This window comes from Hemitrygon akajei, chromosome 10 (genome assembly GCF_048418815.1).
Source record: "Hemitrygon akajei chromosome 10, sHemAka1.3, whole genome shotgun sequence".
NCBI classification, from domain to species: domain Eukaryota; kingdom Metazoa; phylum Chordata; class Chondrichthyes; order Myliobatiformes; family Dasyatidae; genus Hemitrygon; species Hemitrygon akajei.
Genome location: NC_133133.1, coordinates 51,779,631 through 51,795,605, shown reverse-complemented (window position 1 = coordinate 51,795,605; position 15,975 = coordinate 51,779,631). Strand labels below are relative to the sequence as shown.

General features: G+C 36.2%; 1 protein-coding gene across 1 annotated transcript in view; it reads left to right on the top strand.

The window, feature by feature from the left end:
- LOC140734392 (exocyst complex component 1-like) overlaps nucleotides 1-15,975 on the top strand; it is an 85,179-nt gene that overhangs the window by 35,198 nt on the left and 34,006 nt on the right. The window contains exons 6-9 of the mRNA XM_073058279.1: nucleotides 1,251-1,383; nucleotides 3,706-3,815; nucleotides 6,707-6,856; nucleotides 8,705-8,807. Of these exons, the coding sequence (XP_072914380.1) occupies nucleotides 1,251-1,383; nucleotides 3,706-3,815; nucleotides 6,707-6,856; nucleotides 8,705-8,807 (496 nt within the window). The remainder of the gene's footprint in view (nucleotides 1-1,250; nucleotides 1,384-3,705; nucleotides 3,816-6,706; nucleotides 6,857-8,704; nucleotides 8,808-15,975) is intronic.

Sequence of the window (15,975 nt, the reverse complement as noted above, 5' to 3'; positions counted from 1 at the left end):
ATTTTCCTTCCTGTGTATGGAAATGAATTGCCAAGCTGTGTGTGTAGTGAAGCATACAGTGACACAACTCAGTGGTGTACCAGCACATGCAATTCTTGTGCTTTATGTAACTATGTTTTATGTAATGTTGTCACTTCCTTATAACTTGGTCTAGTTTCTGCAAATCATGTTTGACAAATTTACTTTGAAGATTTATTTAATGAAGAATTTAAATCAAAGTTAGGGGTCTAATTTACTGGTTAATAATGTTTATATTTTGTATCCTGCAAGCAGTTTGAGAAATATCCTTTGTGTACTCATTACTATAAGAATGAAAGTAAAAAAATCAAGAATAGCTTTCCAACACTGAAATTGTCCTTGAGATATTACAATGGTGTAAAATATAGCATTGGTTTGTTACTTTCTGTAGTATATTTTCCCCAACAAAGTGACTGACCACTACTTCAGAACAGAAATGATTGTGCTATTAATTTATATATTGAAGCAATGCTTTCCTCTTTTCTGATTGAGATTTCAGGCCCATGTCAGACTGTGAATAGTTTCATTCATAGTCTTGTGTACTGAAAACCATTTGAAACTAATTAGTCTCTATTTGCATAACATGAATTTAGCCTGAGGAAAGAGAAATTATTTCTCCATTGTAAGTATAATTATAGAATTTCAAATTACTGAGTCACCTGGTATCTCAATTTAAGATTTGTCTTTGTTTCTATTTCCCGTATTTTTTATTTGTTCCTGGCCAGCAAATGTTTGCATTTGAGACATACTTGATTTCAGTTTTCCATATTTTATAAAGTAAACCCATATAGCTCAATCTTTTATGATAAAAACTGAAGCAATTAGTTGGCCTATTTGCAAAAACATTAAGCACTTAACATCATGAGATAAACAGTGAAACTATATACAGAAAATCATATTAGAAATGAAAAAGAAACTTTTTTCATTTACATTCTCCACACACAATGAGGATATTTTAAATTAATTTAAGAAGAGGGACAAGAGTGTGATATGGCTTTCTGTCTACAAGATTGTTAGCATGGATTTTTTTTCTCTTTGCTGCATCTTGAAAAACCACAATTCCTTCTCATCACTCTTGTTATAATGCAGTGAATATTTAGCTTAGAGTTAAGGATATTTTGTTCCATTGTGTGTGCTGAAAATATTTTATCTTGTATGATTTAAATGATTTTACATATCCAATACATCGTGATGTTCTTTGTGTCTTTTTATAATAATTATTGTTTTAATAGGACAAGTTTGACCTTGCTGAAGAACATCAAGAGGCTTTAAGGACTGGTGATCTGTCCATACCTGACAATTTAAAGGCTTGCATTGCTGCTGTTGAAGCTTTGAATAATTGCATGAATGTTAGGTTATTACCAGGTATGTACCACTTTAATTCTTCTTCCTTACTTTATGTAGTTTGTACCGTTTGGAATTAATGAATGTATAAATCCCATAAGTGCAGATTACACGTGTGCATGTGCGTGTGCGTGTGTGTGTGTGTATATATACACACACTCAGTGGCCACTTTATTAGATACACCAGTTTGTTAATGCAAATATGTAATCAGTCAATCATGTGGCAGCAACTCAATGCACAAAGGCATGCAGATATAGTCAAGAGGTTCATTTGTTGTTCAGAGCAAATATCAGAATGGGGAAGATAAGTGATCTAAGTGGCTTAGTGGCTTTGACTGTGGAATGATTATTGGTGCCACAGTGTGATTTGAGTATCTCAGAAACTCTTGATCTCCTGGGATTTTCACACACAACAATCTAGAGTTTGCAGAGAATGATGCAAAAAACGAGAAAGAAATCCGCTGAGCGGCCATTCTGTGTGCAGTAAGGCCTTGTTAATGAGAGAGGTCAGAAGACAATGCCTAGGCCGATTCAAGCTGACAGGAAAACGATAGTAACTTAAATACCGGTAACCACGTGTTACAACAGTGGCGTGCAGTATAATATCTCTGAACGCACAACATGTTGAACCTTAAAATAGATGGACATTGTAGCGAGAAACCACAAGCAAATACTCAGTGGCCACTTTATTAGGTTCAGGAGGTATTTAATGAAGTGGCCACTGAATATATGTGAGTCCACCAATTAACTTTAAAATTTTAGACCTTGATAATAATAAATGCATTAGAATGTTATGTCGTTGTTCAGTATCTTTCTGAAGGGAACGTAACTCTATCTAAGCACCCAATTTGAAGACACTGTGTTTTTCTCTTGAGTATATTTTTATATAAAGAACCAAAAGTACAAGAAGGATGCCTTTACTCAACACAAATTGAATAAAACACTCTACTCACCTCCAGATTGACAAACCAACCTATCAGCAAATAAAGGCTACAGGTTGATATACCGTCATTCTACACGCAATTGCCACTTTTTAAGTTACTCTCACCTTCCTGTCAACTTGAGCTAATCTGGCCAGTTTCTGAGATATTCAAAACACTCCGTCTGCACCAACAATTATTCTATGGTTAAAGCCACTTAGATTACATTTTTTCCCCATTCTTATGTTTGATCTGAACAACAACTGAACCTCTAGATAATGTCTGCATGCTTTTATGCTTTGAGTTGTTGCCACATGATTGGCTGATTAGATATATGCATCAATGAGCAAGTGTACAGATGTACCTAATAAAGTGGCCACTGAGTATATTTGCTGAGTCACTAATAATTGGATGTATCAGAAGGGTGTAGTCTTGTGTCATGTCTTGAGATAAACATCAAAAATGGGGGAAAACTAGCAGAAAATTATTTCTTACAATGCTACATCAGATATTTTTATCTTTTTTTTATTTAACACTTGCAACAAGTAATTCAACTGTGAGGCAACTATGAAATTCAAATTAAACCTATTAAGAAATTGGCTGTGTGCTATAGGTATTTTATGCATTCAGTGTTAAAACCCTAAGAGATATTAATCACTGCTATTGCTTCATTGGAAACAGATGATATACCAAAAGATTTTTGAAGTAATTGTTAAAATATTTTAGAAATATATGGTGGAGCTGTCAAATAGTGATGTGTAAGGGATTGAAATGGCTTTTCACCCACTGAGCTAAACCTTGCTGCCTAAAATACAGTTACATGTATAATTTAAAGGAATTATCTAGCAGCTAATAGTCGAGCAAAATAAATGATGGCAATATTCATCAGTTCATGCAGCATCTGTGGTAGGAAAAATGAGAAATTGTTTCAATTGAAGGCTGATATTATCAGCAGTGTTGTCAACAAAACTGATTTTACAGTAAGCCCATACATGTTTTCACTGATTTTTGAAGCTCTAAGTTGGGAAAATCATATCCACCTCTTGTAACAATTGCTGGCTGATGTCAACAGAAACATAGCATAGGTAAATTCACTACATCTACACAGATGTGAAATGAGAAATGGTACTCCTCAGGGGTTAACTCATTCCTTTAACACACTGAGTATTGAGGTAATGAAGATATATACTGTATGTCCTGAGCTAAGGAATTTCCCAATGCTTATAAACTGCTGCAATTTGCAAGATAGTCATAGCAATGAGGCTACAAGCTTCATTAGATCTTATAGCCACAAAAGCATATTGTTGATTCATCATTTCACCTTGGAATGCAGTTTATGAGGAATATGAGTTGTGGACCATTATCTGTAAATTTAATTGGTTACTTTAACATGAAATGTTCCTTAATACTCTGGTTTTATTAGGCCATCGGAAAATGCAAAGTGTTGTCGAGCAATTAATAACATTTGAAAATTTGCGACAGCTATTTGAAAGAAGATTCATACTGCATATTAACAATATATTTGTGCAACAGGTAAGACTAACAATTAATGAAGTTAGAAGTTTTTGGAATAGACCTGGTTAGGAAAGTTTTTGCAAAGCTTTCTGGTATATGAGCAAAGTTTCAAGTATGTGATATTATGCTGTTCTGGTTTATAATTTTCTTAATATTTTGATAAACTGTAGTTAAATGCATTGAAGGTTATGCCTCATTCATTGATCATATCATTTTTGAATATGACATGATCTAATATTTCTTGAATTGAATAGAAAAAGTTGTGTGAATAAGCTAATTCTAATTTGATTTTGCTTACAATTCTTTTGATACTTGTTTTCTTGATGAATGGATATTAACTGACTGGGCAATACTCAGCAAACTAACTTTTGCCAGTTGAATTAAATATTTTACATCAAGCTTTTAGCAGACCTTACAGAAAGTTTGTTATCCATGTCATTGTTAACTTTTTGAAATGTTTGAAATACAGTGATCATTATCAGTTTGTTCCTTGTTATAACGCCGGCCCAGAATTTCTGCTGAGGTGCTCACTGCTTACTTTTACACTAAACCCACCATTATCTAAAGCAAAATCATTGGCACAAGCCCCTTAAAACAGACCAATGTTTCCAGAGATAGCTTTTTCAATAGTTAACATAAAACGTGTATCCAGAATGTTGGCAACAGAAAACATTCAAACCCCATTGACTATTAGACATACAAATTTCAAAATTCCAAGAACTATTTAAAATACATAAGATACAGAACACTAGTAGATGTATTTCCTCACAACTGTTCTTTATTTTAATAAAGGCTGCAAATTCTGCTTAGAAATTACGACTTTTTACCTAAATGTGAGGTCATTACTTCCAACAGATAAACCAGCTCAAAGTAATTTCTTTTTTTAAATTTTTCAATAATTAAGCAATGCTGGCATAAAAGGCCAGCATTTATTGGTTACTCTTAATTGCTCTTGACAAGTTGCTAAAGTAGCTTATTGGTTAGTATAACGCTATTACAGCTGGGGACATTCCAGAGTTTGGAGTTCAATTCCGGCATCGTCTATAAGGAGTTTGTATGCCCTCTCTGTGAACCACATGGATTTCCTCTGAGTACTTCTCAGGTTTCCTCCCACAATCTGGCTAGTAGGTTAATTGGTCATTGTAAATTTCCCTGTGATTATACTAGTGTTCAATGGGTGGGTTGCTTGGTGGTATGACTCATTGGGTCGGAATGGCCTGTTCCATGCTGGATCTCTGAATAAATAAATAAAGGTTAGTATTATACAACCTTGAATTTTATGCAGTGGTAAAAATGGTCCTAATATTATGTTGCAAGTGAGTTTCAATATTTGGATCTTGTGGTGATAAAAGAACAATGATGTAGTTCGAAGTCAAAGTGGTTTCTGAGTTGGATAGTAGTGTTCTAAAGCAGCCTTTTTCTTCTGAGGAGCTGTTGAAGTAGCCTGGATGAGTAATTGTGCTGCCTTGTTAGAAGGTCTGCACTGAAGTTATAGCCTACCACTTGTGGAATATGTGAATACTTTGTGTGGGTAATCAAGATTTATGCCCACTTTTTCTTGGATAAAGTCATGTTTCAGGTGTTGTTGGAGTTGCATTAATATAGGTAAATGAAGAGTATTCTATCATATCCTTGATATAAGCCTTGCTGCTGATGAATAAACATTGGGCTATCGAATAGTGGTTCAGATGTTTCAAGATGGCGGTCATGGGATGCCTCAATGTTTATGGACTGGTCCTGTTGAATTTTTTTCCAACAGTAATTGTTAGGATGTTGCTAATCAAAATCAGAATTAATATCACTGGCATATGTTGTGAATTTTTTTGTTTTGTGGCTGTGGTACATTGCAATACATAATTTAAAAAAAACTATAAATTACAATAAGGAATACAGTTGATTCTAGTTAACTGGGCCATCCCGCATCAGGGTAGCTGACTCTTAAATAACAAAAATAAGTAAATTAAATAGCTGGAATTCCCTTTGTTTATTTAGGACACTAGACTGCTTAATTGGGACAGACTGGCTGAACAGCTTCTAACTAGTGTCACTCACATACATGTTGTTTGGCCATTAGACACTACAATGTGCTTCGAGGAAACGGTTTTTAAATAGCGTCACTTGCAAGTCCTTGTGTTCAAAAAGCAGTGATTTTTGTCACTGATAATTGACCGGTAACAAGCAGCAAGACAATTCAGATTCTAGGGTGATATTTATTTTTGGTCAATTACTTTACTAATACTGAAGCATTATTGGCTTTTAACATGCAGATTCTATTGGTTATTAATAACTATTGTAGTGTAATTGATTATGCAGAAAAGGTTATAAAACAGCCTCAATGTTAGCAATTGGTCAATATCTGTTTCAAGCTTCAATGTCTGTATATAAGTGCCATTTTTTTTTCAGACTTACAGTTTGGTTGCAGAGTTCAAGCTGTTCTCCTTATGCACAAGTAAATAAAATGAAATTGAGTAACAAGTACAAGTTTTCAGAGTTCAGTTAATTGGCAAAGACACTAGCAGTCTCTATCAGGTTATCATTTTCAGTACCTGAGCTTGGTGAACCAACAGCAAATGTCTAATCTACAGAAAATTAACAGCTCAAGGATGTCCATCATCGTTAAGGACCGTGAATTTTCTTTTGCTGGAGGTGGTGTGTCCAAATTCAACTAAATTGCTGAACAATGGGGTTGTCAAACTGAAGAAGGTTACAGAAACTCTTGATCTGCATACTTAGTAACAAGCCTTATTAACTCCACAGAATGTGCCTTTTTTTTTTACCTCTATTTCAATTTTAATGTATGTTATCTGGAAGTTTTGCTGAAATATTTGTATAATCTTGGAGGCAAAGTTGAGTGATCTTGTTTCATTTGCTAAATATTCTGAAGACTTTTACTCTTTCTTGCTTTTAAGGGAAGTGACCAAAGTGTTAGTTTGATGCAGCAGACTGGAGAACTGATCTTCCCCAAGCATAAATTTTATCATGATGAATTGTTACCATACAGCCCTTTAATGGCCTGGCTAAAAAGCAGCAAACCCGCTATATTTAATGACTTGTCTAAGGTATGTTTATTTGCCTGTCAAAAATGTGGTCTATAAGATAGGAAGGCCAACAAATTGTGATGTAAATACATGATTACTTACTCATGTGACATTACTCTATGATATTAATTAATTTAATAATATCTGTTTTAAAACCAAAGGGAGTTATCAACTACATTGCACAGAAATCTGCTATTAAAATTAAGTGACATTAACATTTAGCTATTACCATTAAAATCAGGCACAAGCTGCCAGGACCTGCATATATGTAAATCAGGAATCTTCAAAGGATTTTAAATGTCTAGAATGGAATGAAGCTCCCTTACTTACTAATTCTTTAAAATATGTGCAAAATTGTTTAGTTTGTCCATTCTAGTTATTAGTTTTATTTGCATAATAACTTATTCTTAAACAATCCTTGACACTACAAAACAAAGACTGAGGAAACAGGCACTAGAGTGGAAGCAAGCAGCAGAATAAATAGTTTTGCTAAAAGTAGAAGCAATGTTAGATGTCATCATTTGTTCCAGCTTGTAAAGGAAGTCTGTTTGTTGAGCTGCCAGTCACAGTTTGGTGGATTTGGGTTTTCTTTTCTAAAGAGGATGGGAATTGGGAGGGTTTAGGTGGCTTTGCGAGGAGTGCTATTTGAAAGATAATCAAAACGTAGTTATGGAGAAATCCAGCAGCCGTCACAGAGGTGAAATACAGTTGATTAGTAATGTGATTAGTGAATAGAATTGAGGGAAATCAGAGGGTCAGGGAGAGAATCAGTAATGATTGGGAGTTGACATTTGAATGATGAAATCAGATTTGATTATTGAAGGGATGCAAAACAGATTCCGAGTCTTGATGATACAGTGAGCTGAGTGAAAAATTCTTAAATCTCTCTGGAAGGCAATGGCTTGGTACTTCCTGCAATGCCTCAAGTAATGCTGGGCCCCCTTAATGGGAATCAGCCCTCAAGACCGGTTACAGCTTACGTCATTTTGTTTAATCAGAAGGGTTATGTGAATTTTTGTCAAAACATGCATTGCACACCATCTTAAAACACTGAGCTTACCATTAAAATCAGGCACAAACTGCCAGTACCTGTATATGTGTCTGTGTTATATGCTCTGAAAACCCATGACAAGACACTGGAAGTTCATCTTCAGTGTATGAGAAACAGGTAATAGAATTCTGTTGTGTGGTCTGCAGGATTATTGCTGTCTGAAGTTCTAAGCCAAAATATCTGAACTGCAGAGCAGGACCATGTATAGTACTGAGAAGTATGTGGGTTTGGCATAGTCTATCAAAGTAGTCTATTAAATCTGAATAATCAGCTTTATCAATGGATGACCATGTACATAATTGCAAATTAGAACTGAAATAAGAAATTTCAGCATAAAGCACATCTGATTCCACAACCTATGGACTCATTTTCAAGGACTCTACAACTGATGTTCTCAATATGATTTGTTACTTATTTACATACTAATATAATTTTATTTTACTTTTTGTATTTGTACAGTATTTGTTTGTCAGTCTTTGTGTGTAGTTTTTAATTGTTTTTATTGTGCTTCTTTAAATTTACTGTGAATGCCAGCAAGAAAATGAATCTTAGGGTAGTATATGGAGACATATGCACTTTGATAAGTTTACTTTGAACTTTTTGAAAACAATTTATGATGGAAGTTCTTAGTAGCTGTTTCTACCACACAAAGGAAGAACATCTGATAGAACAATCTTTGAGACTGTATTTGGAATTTATACATTTTTTATAAATCCATAGAACAGGTGAAATCCAGAAAATGTTATGATTAGAGTATATTTTGACTATTGCAAGTTTTCCCTTCTTACCATTTTAATTCTCCGTTTCTTTTTCAACAGGTATATGCTGAAAGCATTAGAAAACTTTATGACAAGCAAGTCAAAGAATTCTTTGATTTAGTAAAGTTTAAACTGGCTGGGATAAAGAATGGTGTGAAATTCAGTAAGTATGCTTAAAGAGACTGTACCAGACAACAGGAATGACAGCAAAAAGCCTTATCATAGGAAAAATATGTGACACAGATATTTCCATGGCTACCCTGCTTTATGAAATGGATTTATGATAATTATGTAATTTTGCCTGCCCATTTTAAAGATTGATCTTAATTATAAACCAAAGTAACTTTGCCTTGTTATAGACACAACAAAGAAAAATGTAAATGTATTTAAATTACAGCTTTCAGGCAGGACTGTCGTACTCATTTTCTAAAACAAAAGGCAATTTGAAATTTGAAATGAAATCAAAGGTACCAAAGTTTGAGTGTTCATTTTGCAAAATTTTATCTCAAAGATAAAAGTGAATGATATGCCTTGTTCTAGATACTTATGCCTTTGAAACTGAACAAATAAAAACTATTAAAAACTTCAGTTATCTTAAACATCTTAGTACCTCAAAAATCCTTTAATTTTCCATGTTAAAGGAAATACCTGTAAATGCATACCAAATGCAATCATCCTCAATGATGAACTCTTTTATTTTCAGTCTCATTTTGACAAATAATATCTTTTGGCTCTTTCCTGAGATGTGATTCACAGGGAAAAATGCAGTACCCTAGCTGAAGTATAATGAACTTTATATGAACATAATATGTTTTGCATGTTTGTATTTCAGTCATCTTGAAGTAAAAACTGGTGTTCCATTTGTATTTTGTACCACTTGACTAACTATTATCAATTTCTAAATTTTCTCCAAAAGCCTTGACAAAAGGGCAAAGGAAAAAGTACCAAAGGCAGGAAGGAAGCGATGATAGAACTGAGTGTGGGTGACGCATTAATAAAATCATGTTAGCCATTAAACAGTCACATTTATGAGATGCAGATTATGTCTAAGTTAAGATGAATTGTTCAGTTTCCTGTAGAAGCCTTTAGCTGGGAGATGGTATAGGGTCCTGACCAAATACATCACTATCCTTTATAGATGCTGCTTGATCAACCACCTTCCTACAACAGACTTGTTTTTTTTTTCATTCTGAATTCAACCTTCCAGCATTAGCAGTGTCTGTGTTTCTAAAGTTTGACAGAGTATTATATATCATCATTGTGCCATGTCGTTTGGCGTGAATGATTGTGGTCACATGACCATGATTGTTCTTGGCAAATTTTTCCACATAAGTGTTTGCCATTGCCTCTTCTGGGCAGTGTCTTTACAAAAAGGGTGACTCCAACCATTATCAATACTTTTCAAAGAGAGTCTGTCTGATGTCAGTGGTCACATAACCAGGGCATGTGATACCAGCTGCTCCTATGCCTTCACATGACTCTGATTGAGGGACTAAGCAGGTGATACACCTTGCCCGAGGGTGACCTGCAGGCTAGCAGAGGGATGGAGTGCCTTGCACCTTTTTTTTTTAAACATTTTTTTATTAGTTTTTCAAAACATTTTACAAATTAAAAGCCCCAAATCCCAATGAGGAGCATTAATACAGTGCAAAATTAAGCGTACAATAACAATATGCTACAAAGGAAGAGAATTTAACAAAAAAGCACCTAAATTAGAGACAGGTGAGCTTAGTGTCCTCCCCAAGCCCCAAAACACAAGATAAAAAACAACAACAACTCCAGACCGACCACAACACAGTATAAAGAGTATAGGTCAGGACAGTCAAACTCCCAGACTGTGAATACACTTAGCAGCAGAGGATAATAATGCCTACTACCAGAAAAAAAAGGGAGCTGAAAGCAAGGGACCGAAAAGAAGAAAAAAAAAACCTAGTCAGGAGGAAGGTTATGAAAGTACTCAATAAAAGGTCCCCAGACCTTATGGAACTTTAGATCCGAATTAAGAACTGAATAATGAATTTTTTCGAGGTCCAAGCAGGCCATAATGTCGTTAAGCCATTGCGCATGAGTGGGCGGGGCAACATCTCTCCATCTAAGGAGGATCAAGCGTCTAGCCAGGAGAGAGGCAAAGGATAGTATTCGGCATTTGGTCGGACCCAGACATAAATCTGTCTCGCCCCAAAAACCGAACAGAGCAATTAAGGGGTTTGGTTCTAGGTGCTGATTCAGAATACCCGATAATGTGGTGAAGACATCTTTCCAGAATTTCTCCAAGCTAGGACAGAGCCAGTACATATGGATGAGAGAGGCAACGCCCCTCTTGCATTTATCACAGAGCGGGCTAATGCCAGGGTAGAATCGAGATAGTTTAGATTTAGACATATGGGCTCTGTGAACAATCTTAAACTGTAAAAGGCAATGGCGAGCACAAAGAGAGGTTGAGTTAGCCGATTTGAGAACTGAGTCCCAGCTCTCCTCGGATAAGGAGATATTTAAATCCTGCTCCCAGGCCATTTTAATTTTATCCACAGGGGCCTGTCGTAAGGCTGCTAGTTTATCTTGGATAATTGATATTAAACCTTTACCTAGTGGATTAATGGAAAGAAATAGGTCCATAGTATTTTTCGCAGGCATTTCAGGAAAGTTAGGAATTAAAGGAGCAATGAAGTGTCGGATTTGGAGATATCTGAAAAAGTGAGTGTTAGGCAGGTTGAACTTAACAGAGAGCTGCTGAAAAGAAGCGAAGCGATTATCGATGAAAAGATCTTCAAAATGTCTAATGCCCTTCCTATACCAAACATGGAATGCTGAATCGTACGTAGTAGGTAAAAAAAGGTGATTGTGTGCGACAGGGCTAGAAACGGAAAACCCCTGGAAACCATAGCATTTCCTAAACTGAGCCCAAATACACAAAGTGTGTCTAACAAGAGGATTAGCTATTGATCTGGGCATACTGCTAGGGAGTGCAGAGCCAAGAAGTGCAGATATAGATAATTCTTTAGTGGAGCTCAACTTCATTGCCACCCAGTTAGGGCACTCGGGTTGGCCGTGGAAGAAAGACCAGAAGGTAGCACAACGTATATTAGCTGCCCAGTAATATAAGCAAAAGTTAGGTAAAGCCATGCCACCCTCTTTTTTAGATTTTTGGAGGTGGATTTTATTAATTCTAGAGCCCTTATTCTGCCACAGATATGACAAAATAATAGAGTCTAAGGAATCAAAAAAAGATTTAGGAATAAAAATTGGGATAGATTGAAATAGGTATAAAAATTTGGGGAGAACATACATTTTAACAACATTAATACGACCTACCAAAGACATAGATAGAGGTGACCATTGTAGCAGACTCTGTTTTATAGCATATGAAAGGTTGACAAAGTTTTCACGAAAGAGATCTTTAAACTTCCTTGTGACTGTAATTCCAAGATAAGTAAATTGATTATGGACTACTTTAAAAGGGAGATCACGAAATATTACTTCTTGTGCTTCTTTATTTATTGGGAAAAGTTCACTCTTATGTAAATTAAGTTTATAGCCAGAGATCTGGCTAAACTGGTGAAAACATTAGAGGTTAGGATGTAGACGGATTTGAGAGAAAGAGTAATAAGTCATCAGTATAGAGAGAAACTTTATGCTCAACACCCCCTCTCCAAATCCCGGTCAATTCAGGACAGTTTCGAAATGCTATCGCCAGAGGTTCTGTAGCCAAATCAAAAAGAAAGGGACTTAAGGGGCATCCCTGACGGGTGCCACGTTTGAGATTAAATACTTGGGATTTCTGAAAATTAGTTAAAACAGAAGCAGTAGGACACAGGTACAGCAATTGGATCCAAGAGATGAAACTTTGGCCGAGGTCAAATTTTTCTAAGACTGCAAAAAGGTAGTTCCACTCTATACGATCAAATGCTTTCTCCGCATCGAGGGAAATAACACATTCAGGAGTCCCAGTTGGAGCTGAGTATAAAATATTAAATAGACGCCGAATGTTAAAAAAAGGGAGACGGTTTTTAATAAAGCCTGTTTGGTCATCTGAGATAATGGAGGGAATAACAGTTTCTAATCTATGAGCCAACACTTTAGCTAAGATCTTTACATCAACATTGAGCAGAGAGATCGGCCTGTACGAGGAACACTCTGTTGGATCTTTGCCCTTTTTTAAAAGAAGAATAATAGATGCCTCATTGAAAGAGGGTGGCAATTTGCCATAATTAAACGAGTCAGATAATACTGAAAGTAACTGAGGAGAAAGAAGTGAGGAAAATTATTTATAAAATTCTACAGGGAACCCATCAGGTCCAGGAGATTTCCCTGAGGATAGTGCAGAAATTGCAAAAGATATTTCTTCTGATGATATAGGTGCATTGAGTTTGGCTTTGAAATCAGATGAGAGTGAGGGGATATTCAGATTATGTAAAAATTGATCAACAGAGATATTGTCATTCAGAGATTCAGAGGAATAAAGCCGAGAATAAAAATTTTTAAATGCGTCGTTAATTTCTAAATGATCCGATGGAAAGTCTCCGTTCTCCTTCCGGATCTTTGTAATATGTTGTTTGGCTTTGGAGCGCCTCAGCTGATTGGCTAGGAATTTACCAGACTTATCCCCATGAATGTAAAAGCGACTCTTGCTTTCGAGAAGTTGGCGTTCAACAGGTTGAGTGGACAGAAGGTTAAATTTAGTTTGGAGTTCAACGCGCTTCTTGTATAATTCAGGGTTCTTAGTTTGGGCATATATTTGATCCAAATCTTTAATCTGGTTAATGAGGTCTGATCGATCTTCACGGGATCTTCTGTTGAGATTTGCTGTGTAAGAGATTATTTGACCCCTCAGATATGCTTTCATGGCATCCCAGACAATCTGGGATGGCACTTCAGGTGATGTATTAGTGTTAAAATAAAAGGTTATCTGATCCTTAATAAATTTTACAAAATCATCATCCGATAATAAAGTTGAATCAAACCGCCAGTGTTTATTCCTCTGAGGGAGACCAGGAAAGTTCAGAGAGAGGGTAATTGGGGCATGGTCAGAAATCAGTATACTCTGATAGTCACAAGAGTGGGCAAATGGGATAAGTTGGTTATCGAGTAAGAAATAGTCAATTCTAGTGAAGGTATGGTGAACATGTGAGAAAAAAGAATAATCTCTCTCCATAGGATGGAGGAAACGCCGTATATCAGAGATACCAAAATTAGAGAGAAACGATTGGATAGCTAAGGCAGATTTAGTAGGTGATCTGGTAACAGAGGACGATCGATCCAGTTTAGGATCCAACCAACAGTTAAAGTCACCACCCAGTATAAGAGAGTATGAGTTTAAGTCTGGTAGTGAGGAAAAAAACCGTTCAAAAAAGTTAACATCGTCAAAGTTGGGAGCATACAGGTTTGCTAGTGCAACTTTAGTGTTATATAGTTTACCAGAAACAATAATAAAACGGCCATTTGTATCAGATATTTTATTATGGAGTTCAAAAGGAATATTTGAGTTAATAAGAATGGAGACTCCCCTAGCTTTAGCGACAAAGGATGAATGAAAATGCTGACCCACCCACTTTGACAGAAGCCGGGAGTTATCAAAACAACGAATATGAGTTTCTTGAAGGAAAGTAATGTCAGCTTTGAGTTGTTTGATATGTGAGAACACCTTCCTCCTTTTAACAAGGTGATTCAATCCCTTTACATTCCAGCTCACGAATTTAAGTGCACTAGCCATTATCAATTACTAATGCATAAAAGGCAGCAGGCATATAAAAAGTCAAGCAGTACACTAGCAGTCTGGGAGCAGAAATGTAAACATAGATTTGTAAAATCAAAACATATACATGTCCTGAGCAATAAAGAGAAACAATAAATACAGTGAGTGATGATGGAACTGGAAAATCCACCCCACCCACACAACCCAAAACTAGACGGCTACCAAAACAAGTAGCTAGCTCTACCAAAAAAATTAACCCAAATACAACTTCCAGATCTGTGTCATTGACAACAGTTCCGTATAAATACTATAGCAAATAGTAACTACCGGTAGTTTATGCACTGGAAAACATAGCTACAGATTAGAACACCTTCTGCAGAAATATAAAACTTAATACAGAGAAAATCTGAAGAAAACCAAAACTAACCTACCTGCGAAAAATTATAGAAGAATCAAGGAAGAGAAAGGAAAAAAAGGTAAAAAAAAAAGGAGAGGAAGGGGAAAATTATGAATTCAAGACGAGTATTTATCAACCATTTACAGAGAGGAGAGAAAAAAATTCAGAGATTAGAAAAAAGGGATGAAGAAAGGAAAAAAAGATAAAATAAGTAAATATTAAAAAAGAGGAAAAATAAATCAGCAATTAAACTGTGAACCAACAAACAGGGAGGCATTCACTAAAAACTTCGAACCTCCAAAACAAGTTAGAGTCAGTTGTAAAACTCTGTAGATAAGGTTATACAAGAGTAAAAATAGATTACACATACACCAAATCCCGGGAGAGATTGTCAACAGCCCTTAGAGTTTCAATGAATAGTGTCTGAGTCCAGAAAAAGTAATTTTACTACGAGGAGTACTTATCCACCATTTTAGGAGGTCCGATCAGATTCCGAAGATGACTGGATAGCCGGAAGACTTGCCACAAATGCCTCAGCTTCCTTCACCAACCTGAGCCATTTGTATTTTCCAGTATTAAGCTTGATTCGTAGATCAGCAGGGTTATGAAGGGAAGGTTTAAAACCACGATCAAACAGCACTTTCATTACGCCTTTAAACTCAGCGCGCATCTTTAAGGTCTGGGGTGCAAAATCTTCCACAAAACGAGTGGTTGTATCCTTGAAAGGAAGAGACCCCCTGCGACGCGCCTCTACAATCAGACTGTGTTTTACCTGGTATTGATGGAAACACAAGATTACTGGTCGCGGCCGGGAGCCCAGAATTCCGGGGGGAACGTAAACTCTGTGTGCCCGTTCGAGCTCGGGCGGCTTCGGAAGCAAATCTTTCCCGAATATCTCACAGAGAAACTCGGCGAAAAACTTCACAGTTGATCCCTGTTCAGTCGCCTCTGGCAATCCAAGAATTCTAAGATTGCAGCGTCTGCTGCGATTTTCGAGATCCACCATTTTGGAAAGGAGTTTGTTAGATTTTTCCTCTAGGCTGGAACAGAGAGTCTCCAAGTATCGAACACGACTTTCTAAATCTTCAGAAGTCGAATCGATGCGAGATAAGTGTTCAGCATGCTTGTCCACTTTATCGTTGATCCAATCCAGTTTGTCTTCCAACTGTTTGAAAGCGGTTTTAAATTCCTTTAAAATTTCGTCTCGGAGCTTTCTGAGCGCAGCCAACGTCTCGTCCGAAG